The sequence below is a fragment of the Nicotiana tabacum genome, chromosome 3, assembly GCF_000715075.1.
Source record: "Nicotiana tabacum cultivar K326 chromosome 3, ASM71507v2, whole genome shotgun sequence".
NCBI classification, from domain to species: Eukaryota; Viridiplantae; Streptophyta; class Magnoliopsida; order Solanales; family Solanaceae; genus Nicotiana; species Nicotiana tabacum.
The window spans coordinates 196,581,571-196,591,687 of NC_134082.1; the positions used below are offsets into that span (position 1 = coordinate 196,581,571).

General features: G+C 42.6%; 1 protein-coding gene across 1 annotated transcript; it reads right to left on the reverse strand.

Moving 5' to 3' along the window:
• Nucleotides 1–512, reverse strand: LOC142178522 (putative mitochondrial protein AtMg00300). Its single transcript, XM_075248245.1, has 2 exons — nt 500–512; nt 1–383 (listed from the first exon to the last, which is right to left on the reverse strand). Exons 1-2 carry the CDS (start codon nt 510–512, stop codon nt 1–3), a joined length of 396 nt encoding a protein of 131 aa, XP_075104346.1.
• Between the last annotated feature and the right edge of the window lie 9,605 nt (nt 513–10,117).

Sequence of the window (10,117 nt, forward strand, 5' to 3'; positions counted from 1 at the left end):
TCATAGGCCACACAGATCCATGTGAAGGAGTTCGAGTGGTTTTGATGTGCTAACATCCTTCTTTGGCTTAAAGGATAATTTCACATGTTTTCCTCTAGCACATGCTTCACACACTCTGTGCTGCTTGAACTTTGAATTTGGCAGACCACGAGCTAGGTCCTTCTGTATCAACTTATTCAAAAGTGAGAAACTTGCATGCCCCAATCTTCTATGCCACGGTTCTGCATCATTATCCACTGTCTTCAAGCAACTCATATCACCAGCTTGCAGAGATTCAAAATCAGCAACATAGATATTCTTGTATCTTTCGGCTACTAAAACCACTTCACCAGTTACAAGATTAGTAACTGTGCACACTTTAGACAAGAACTCTACTTTGTTCCCTTTATCACAGATTTGAGAGTCACTCAAGAGACTGTACTTCAGGCCATCCACATAGTACACGTTCTCAATTGAGTGTGAAAGAGACTTTCCAACCTTTCCAACACCAAGAATGTACCCCTTTTTTCCATTTTCAAAGGATACATTCCCTCCCTACAGGGCTTTCAGTGAGAGAAAATCCATGGTGTTTCCAGTCATGTGCTTTGAGCATCCACTATCCATGATCCATTGCAATCTACTTCCTTTCGTTGTTCCCTACACATATAAGTTATGGGTTAGATTTAGGAACCCAAACTAATTTGGGTCCCTTGTAATGAGGAAAAGGATGGATGAAAGATTTTCTAGTCCATGTAGGCAATATGCAATTTTTGCGAGTGGTACCTGGTCCCCCTTTAGTTGTCACTTTTTTAGCAAACACTTTGTTTTTCTAAACAGATTGAACCCTAGCCTGACAGTTTTCTTTGAAATGCTCATTGTTCCTACAGTGGGTACAAAGCCAGTTATCAGGAATAGTGACGTACTTGCTGTGAGTGTTGTAAGGAATTTTCTCCTTTTGGAACCCGATTCCCTGCATGTTTCTACTATTGTTGAAGTACATGGCAGTGACAACATCTGAAGACCAGGTCCACTTAAGAGATTTTTCAAGATCAATTTTTACTTTATCCAATTCAGCTTGAAGTTACCTATTTTTCTCAAGTTCACCACATATACTAGTTTTCACATCATTTAATTTCTTTTCAAGCTTGATGTGTGTCTCACTAGCTACTTCCTTCCCTTTCTCAATACTTACAAGTCTATGTTCTTATTTGAGTCCCTCAATTGTTTCCTCTAGGTCTGTGATTACTGATCGCAGCCAACTCTACACCACTAATAAGTAGCAAGAGAGGGTCGCAATAGCTTTTACCCAATTTTGGATCTGGATCGATATCCACAGAGAGCTAGAATTGGAATTGATTGTCTATTTAGCCTAGGATTGCATAGCGTTCCAAATTGCACTTCTATTCATTTTTGGGTTTTCTTTTATAATTCTACTATTATCAAACTACAAATTATAATTGCAACTAGATTAAGCTAAGAGTAAAATGCTACATGTTATTCAAATATTCTAAAAGGCACTAGGGTAGTGACTTTCACCTAGGTGGCCAATTGACAGGTAATTGCGTCTAAGACCCGATTGACATGATTGGGGAATATTTTATAACCGTTGCTCGATATTACCCACTCTCACACCTCTCGGTAGAAAGAATGATTTTGCCCAAGTGACTTTCTCAAGACCAATTGGATATGCATATTTGCTCAAGCAACTAGGGTTCAAGTCGGGTATTACTCTCTCAAGGTTTAACCCTTTAATTGAGACTATTAATTCTCTTGCGTCCATCCCAATTCCTTGTTGGATCAATTTCGGAGACTTAAGCTCTCAACTTAGCACAAACTAGTGTTTGCAACCACTAATTCAGTAATTAAACCATGAAATTGACCCAAATAGCAAACACCCATAGTCAATCTAACCCTAAATTGCAACACCCATCAATTACCCACACTAGGGTTGAGCCACAACCCTAGCTAATGGGTCTAGCTACTCATACTTGAAGAGAAAAACAGAGAAATAGATAACGATGAACACATATTAATTAATTGCTAAGCTAAATACAAATATTCAATGATAAAAAGTAAGTAAAAATGCCCAAAATGGCTACAAGATACATTCCCATGAGCGCATCAGCTATTCTAAAATGTATGATGCCCTAAAAATGGAAAAAGATTCTCTTTATACTAAGTTAGAAAAATTGGACAAAAATGCCCCTGCGGGGTCAATGCGCACCGCACAAAATGGTGTGCGGCCGGACTAGGCTCTTGAATTTGAAAACTTGGCTCTCTGAACTCAGGCTCCGCAGACCGCACAAAATAGATCACGGACGTGGAGGCTTCTAGTGCGGTCCACACAAACTAGACCGCAGACCACACAGGCTTGAAAGCTCCAGCTTTACCCTCTCTGAACCTTGGCTCTGCGAACCGCACAGAATGGTAGTGCGGCCGCATTGCCTTCAGTGCGGACCGCACAAAACCTTCTGTGGCCACACTGCCTTAATTCCTGAAGTACCAGCTCTCTAAATCTCCCTAGTGTGGTCCGCACAAAGTGTAGTGCGTCCGCTCTAAGCCTATTTTTCCTAAGTTTGTCTTGTCTTTGGTACTTGTGCAAGTTTCACTCCTTTTGAGCTGATCTTTGACATCTTGTCACTTTATTGATCAAACCTGCAATCAAGCACAACTTATGAGCCTTTTGGGACTATTTTGTATGAATTTATAATCAAAGCGTAAGCAAGAAGGAGTATAAAATGCGTCAAAATCCCTAGTTATCAACTCTCCAAACTTAAGCGTTTGTTTGTCCTCAAGCAAACAAAATATGGCTCACCCCTTAAGGGAAAATCCAAGAAATTTTCAGCTGTCCTAAAGCAACCTCACTAGCATCAATTGGGACTAACAAATTGCCCTCAATACAAATGAGTCATTAACAACATTTAATCTTTGAAAAATCATGGATCAAGTGCGACACAAGAGCTTCAAAAGTTGACTCAACACATCAAAGAACTCTCTCAATTACTTCGGTCATTGTGGAACCCAAACTCACACATCCTCAATTCTCCCTAAGCAAACCTCACCTTTAGAATATTGGCACGCTAAATGAGGCTAATGGAAATTCACTCATCTCTCTCAAGAAAAAGTCACAAGTCCGGCTCTAAGTACCATATGCTTGCCCCTTATGTGAGTATCCACTAATGTAAGCTTCATTCAACTCAAGTTCATATAGGGCTTATTGTGAAGGATTTTGGTTCAGGGTAGGATATGTTTTGGTCTAAGTAGGTTCCATCTTCCCTTGAGCACTTCTTTTGATTCATTTGGCACACATTCTCTTGACTCTTTGAGTCATTTCACTTCTTTCTAAGGGGTTAGAGAGATATACTGTCACTCTATCTTATGCATTTCGAACCTTTTTATCCTTTCTCAACTTTCCACACCTTTCATTCTTTTCTTTTTTTTTTCTTGAATCCCTTTTTATTCTTTTTCACTTTGAACATTCTTTTTGTCTTTTTGCTTTTCTTTCTTTTTCATTGCCTTCCCTTTTTTTTCATTTTCGTGCCTTTTTACCACTTTGTTGCCATCCTCGTCTCTCCCCCCAAACTTATACTTTTGCCATGTGCTAAAGGAAAGATCGGGTGACAAGAGAGGGTATCTTTTAGAACGGGTATAGGCTTGTATCATGGTTCTTGAAAGAAAAAGGTCTAAGGCTCAAAAGAGTTAACTAGGGATCATATCATTGGTAGGCTATGGAATTGTTCAAACTATCATTTGGATCAAGGAGAGCCTATAATAACGTCTCAAGTCAAAATTCACTTAGGATTTCGCCTTAACAAACATTCAGGGCAAGTTCTAGACCAATGGCTCGGGACTTGGATTCGCACTTCAATTACTCACCACACAAGCTAAGGGATTGCCAAAGACATAGAGTCGGGGGTCCACAACGACCTTAGATACGATTTGAGCACACAATGGTCCCGAAAAACCACTTGATGATTATTGGTCAACATGAGAGTCTCAAAGTCACAACTTTCACCATCATAAACACAACAACTTGTTTTTTATCATGAGATCAAAGGAAAATGTGCTAGGCCCAAGTAAATCTTTGCTTGAGGTATCCTTAACAACAAACTACTAAAAACAAAAAGGAAAACGAACTCAAACCCTTAAGAAGGTTGTCACGTCATCCATCATTGGGAAGAGCCACCTGGTTCACACAACACTCCACCTTTGGAAAGAACCGTGGTGTTAAGAAAACTAAAGGCTTATTGAAAACGTCCTAAACAAAACAAAAAGCTACGAACATAAATAAGAAGCTAAAATTGAAAAAATTTGCGGAAAATAGAATGAATATATACAGGAGGGGATTTGAATATACAACGGATGGGATGAATATATACAATGTGATATAACTTTATATACAGACCCAAAGTCAAATAAAAGTGCAATAAATGTAACTAAATATCAAATTATATACAGACTAAAGATGAAAAATCAAGAAAGCAGAAAAATGTATCAGTATATATACAGTCATCCATCAAATAAGTAGTAGAGCCTACCCCCTCAAATGAAAGCTGGCATTGTCCCCAATGCCAACTAGTCTAAATAAGCACCAAAAAGATAGAGAAAAAGGATATAGAAGACTCCCTAAGCCCTGTTTGTCTGCATAGGATCATGGGTGGTCCTTAGGTCCTCTGTGTGCTCGGGAACCTCAGACTGGTTCCCGGTGGTCTGCTCCTCTGCTACTAGGATCTGGGCCTGGACCTCGATTGGCTCTGGAACTGGTACATCCTGTAGCTGATTGGAGGAAGTCTTTGGTGGGTCCGCCAACTAGATGATAGCATCATCAGCTCTAGGAATCCTCCTCCTCCTCTTCGGAGGCCTCTATGTCTGCTCCGGCTGTGGGTGAGCTGCTGGTACTGGGTCATCAAAAAACAAGTCTAGAGGCAGCTGGTCTGCCTTTAGTCTATCAACATCTGCCCGCAGCACCTTCACGGACTCCTTGGAGGCCCGTGTCTTTCGCAGCTTCTTATGCTCCTTAGCAATCTCCTTGAGAGCCATGCTATGTGAATCGACTGCCTTTGAGAGTACAACCTGAGTATCGAGGATCTTCTTCTGGTTGTCAAGTATCTCCTTGGGCGCATCCTCTATCGATTGTGGCACCTGTGGAGTTGGGGGAACTAACTGAGCCTCTACAGTGGTAGTCAAAATGGACAACTTAGATGAGGCAGTCTGCATCCAGTTGTTGATACTCAAAGTGCTTGGATCAGACGGTGGACAGTAATAGGATGGGCCCAGGTAGATGGGATCTCCGAGCCTACTGATGTGGATGTGCCAGGAGGAATGGCTGAGGATGTGGATGGACCGGGAGAGATATCTGGAGATGTGGAGGTATGCTCAGTAGAAGCCATTACCTCAACCGGCTCCTCAAACTGGACAGTTGGAGCAGTAGCTGGTCATCCCCCTTCATGCTATACCAGGAAAATGGGGTTGTCGCCTTGACTTTGATGTCATATGGCCTCTTGTTCACTTCTAGGTCCTGGAAGTACTCAGTGAGGAAACTAGGGAAAGGGTAATTCTGGTCATGCTCCGCACCTACTATCGTGATAATCCAGGACATCACATTCCCCACATTTATGGGGTACCCCGCCATAATCGAAACAACCAATACAGCCCGGTGGAGAGAAAGGGTGTTTTCATGAGTGTTAGGGTCCAACCGGCTGTAAACAAAAGTCTCCCATCCACTCGCTTCAATGTTCAAGGTCCTTCTCAATATTTTGACCCCAACAGTCAACCAATCGGGGACGATACCTGGGATTGCCAGGTACTGTGCTAGCCATGGACGGACCTCCTCACCCATCTCCATCTTCGTCATATGTAGAGTCTCATCCTCCTCATTGAAGCCCAGGTATTCATTAATCGACTTCCTATCAAATAATACCTTAAGGTTCTGAACTTTGGTCACTTTGGAGCCCTTTTTGATGTGGGCTACATTGAAATAAAACTCCTTGACCAAGTGTTCGCTGGCGTCCACACAAGCATCTAGGAAGTGCTCCCAACCCACTCTAGTTCTAAATTGTCTCTGCACGTTGGGGTTGTAGGGTAGTAAGTCTTTGTCAATGAAACTCCGCTCCGGTATCAACTTTCTCACCGGCCACCACTCCTTAAACTTATGCTACGCCACTTCACTTACAAACATATCCTCCCAAGCTTCGGGCTTCCTAGTTCTAGCAACGTCTCCTACTTGAGGCTCACCACCTTCAGCTACTCCCTCATCTCCCTGTATATCCTCCTCACCTCCTTCTGCACCCTCCCCAGATAATGAAGTTGTGGGAGAGGTGGAGTGTTCCCCACTACCTTCACCTGATCCCTCAGACGGCCTAGAAGAAATGTTCACTAATGTTTGGGCAGCGGGGAAAGGGGGAGGAGTGTCTCTGTGTCTGGACCTCTCCGGATATGGGATGTATTCTAGGATTGAGTCCAAAGAGATCTCCCCGAGAAGGCTCGTACTCACTCCCGATATGTCAATGGCTCTGTCAGCTGATTTTATGGCCTTCCTCATGTTCTTGATGTTTTGCCTAGCTTGGGGAGTGAGTTTGACCATTTTCTATTTTCCACCCTGGGAGGATTTACCTCTACCGGGTTGTTTCGAGCCTTTTCCTCGTTGTTTAACCATATCCTGCAAGCACAATCAAATGAACTCATTAATATCATTGCAGCAGTTGAAAGCAGTGTTACAGAATGAGTTGCAGATCATGCATGAAGAATTGCAGACAGTTGCAGAAAACAGCCTAGTGCGGACCGCACAAAATGGAGTGCGGACCGCACAAAATTGACTGCGATCCGCACAGGGGTGGGGTTCAGAATACCCACCCTCTATATTGTGACAGTGCGGACCACACAAAATGTAGTGCGGATGCACCGTCCATTGTTCAGCTTCCCAGAAGTACTTCAGTGCGGTCCGCACAAAATGGTACTGCGGACCACACAAGGGCACCGCAGACCGCACAAAAATGACCGCGGTCCGCACTGAGTGCCCAAAAATGGTACTAAATTGGGGTTTATGAAATTTTGCCTTAAAGTCCAATTTTCCACCTAATTAGTGTCCCAAAATCATTTCCCAGTCCATTAAACTAACAAAGTCCTCATGAATTCAAAATTTAACTACTCTATCCTAGGCAATTGAAATAAATACGGGAGGAAGAAGAAAAGAAGCTAAGAAAAACAAAAATTAAACGAAATTACAAAATTAATAAGGAAAGAAAAAAAATGATTTCAAAGTTACCAGTTATGAGATGAATTGAGGAATGATGATCCTAAGCAGTTAATTACGAGAAGAGATACGAATGAATAGTGTTTATAATCTCTGAGGTTCAAATTTTGTGAAAAGAGTAAAAGGGGCCCCTCAGGGTCTATTTATAGAAAAACCCTGGGGGCCATTCTCACCAACCAGTGCAAACCGCACAAAATGGACTGTGGTCCGCACTGCACAGTTATGTTCAAACTTGAGAAGGCAATGCTCTGCGGTCCGCACAGAATGGATTACGGCCGCAGAGGTCTAGTGTGGACCGCACAAAATGTAGTGCGGCCGCACTGGCAAACTTCAGAGAGGTCTCAATTCACCCTTCACTAGTGCGGACCGTACAAAATGTACTGCAGCCGCACTGGTAACTTCAGAGACCTGTGCTATTTCCACCATGTTTTATACTGCATCAACACAACCCTGCAACATCTCACAACCAGTTAGCCCAAAAATCAATCCTATATTACAAAGAAAATCAAAGAAAACAAGAAGAAAAACACATGGGTTGCCTCTTAAGAAGTGCCTGATTTAACGTCGTGGCACGACGCAGGTTACCATCACATCATTTGAAATGAAGGAGCGCCACCACGTGGATGTCATCAATTTTTTTTCAAGATAATGCTTGACCTGATGCCCATTAACTCTGAAGACTTCACCATTTTTGTTCTTCAAATCAAGAGCACCAAAAGGGGTCATAAACACAACTTCAAACGATCCACTCCATTTGGATTTGAGCTTTCCCAGAAATAGACATAATCGGGAGTTGAACAAGAGAACCAAATCACCTATTTTTAACTCCTTTCCACGAGCATATTTATCATGAAGGTACTTCATCTTGTACTTATATAAGGACGAACTAGAGTAGGCATGGAATCTGAATTCATCAAGTTCATTGAATTGCTCCGCACGAAAATTGGCTGCAACATCCCACTCATGATTAAGCTTCCTCAAAGCCCACATGGCCTTGTGCTCTAACTCAATCGGTAGATGGCAAGCTTTCCCAAACACCAACCGATACGGAGACATACCAACCGGAGTTTTGTAAGCCGTCCGATAAGCCCATAGAATGCCATCCAACTTCTTCGACTAATAGGTCCTATTTGCATTGACCGTCTTTGACAATATGCTTTTGATTTTCCGGTTGGAGATTTCCACTTGACCACTTTCTTGAGGGTGATAGGAGGCAGAAACTTTGTGATTGACACTGTACTTAGAAAGCAACGTGTCGAAAGCTTTATTGCAAAAATGAGATCCCCCATCACTAATAATCGCACGGGGAGCGCAAAACCTTGTGAAAATGCTCTTCTTAAGAAATGCAACAACACTCTGGGATTCATTGTTAGGCAAAGCCACGACTTCAACCCATTTTGAGACATGGTCAACCGCCACGAGAATGTAAGTATTCCCACAAGAGCTAACAAATGGACCCATAAAATCGATGCCCCAAACATCAAAGATATCTACTTCAAGAATGGTATTGAGAGGCATCTCATCCCTTTTTGAAATTCCACCCGCTCTTTGGCATTCATCACACCTCTTCACAAAATCACTCGCATCTTTAAACAAGGTTGACCAATAGAATCCACAACTAAGAACTTTCGAGGCGGTCCTCACCCCACCGTGATGGCCACCATAAGGTGAAGAATGGCAAGCCTCTAAGATACTCAATTGTTCTTCCTCTGGAACACATCTACGAATCACACCATCCGTGCAAATCTTGAACAAGTATGGCTCATCCCAATAGAAATCCAAACTATCCCGCTTGAGCTTCTTCTTTTGGTTAGAATAGAGCTCACACGGGATTACTCCAGTCACAAGGTAATTGGCAACATCGACAAACAATGGCATATCATTCATTGACACCGCAAGGATTTGTTCGTCGAGAAATAAATCATTGATCTCAAGGCCATCACAAGGCTTCCCCTCCTCCTCCAAACGGGATAAGTGGTCCGCCACTTGGTTCTCACTACCTTTCCGGTCCACAATTTCTAGATCAAACTCTTGAAGTAGTAACACCCATCGCATCAATCTTGCCTTGGAGTCTTTCTTTGTCATCAAGTACCTAAGGGCGGCATGATCGGTGTGCACTATGACCTTGGCCCCCATAAGATACGGTCGGAACTTTTCCATTGCAAACACTATGGCCAACAACTCTTTTTCGGTAACCGTGTAGTTCTTTTGAGCCTCATTCATGGTCTTGCTTGCATAGTACACCGGATGAAACATCTCGTTAACCTTTTGACCCAAGATATTCCCAACCGCAACGTCACTTGCGTCACACATGAGCTCAAAAAGCAAGCTCCAATTTGGTGCGGTAATGATTGGGGTAGTGGTCAACTTAAGATTGAGAAGCTCAAATGCTTGCATGCATCCCTCATCGAACACAAACTTTGCATCCTTTTCTAGTAGCTTGCACAAGGGGTTTACCACCTTTGAAAAATCTTTTATAAACCTCCGGTAGAACCCCGCGTGCCCAAGAAAACTCCTCACCCCCTTGACGAAAATAGGAGGAGGAAGCCTTGAAATCACCTCTATCTTGGCTTTGTCAACTTCAATTCCATGCTTTGAAATCTTGTGGCCCAACACTATGCCGTCCTCCACCATGAAGTGGAATTTTTCCAAATTAAGCACGAGATTGGTGTCTTCACATAGGGCTAATACTCTATCCAAATTTCTCAAACACTCTTCAAAGGAATCACCAACCACACTGAAATCGTCGATGAAGACCTCCAAGATATCTTCCACCATGTCGGTGAAAATAGCCATCATGCATCGTTGGAAGGTCGCCGGAGCATTACATAACCTGAACGGCATCAGAGAGAAAGCGACAGTTCCATATAGACTAGTAAAGGTGGT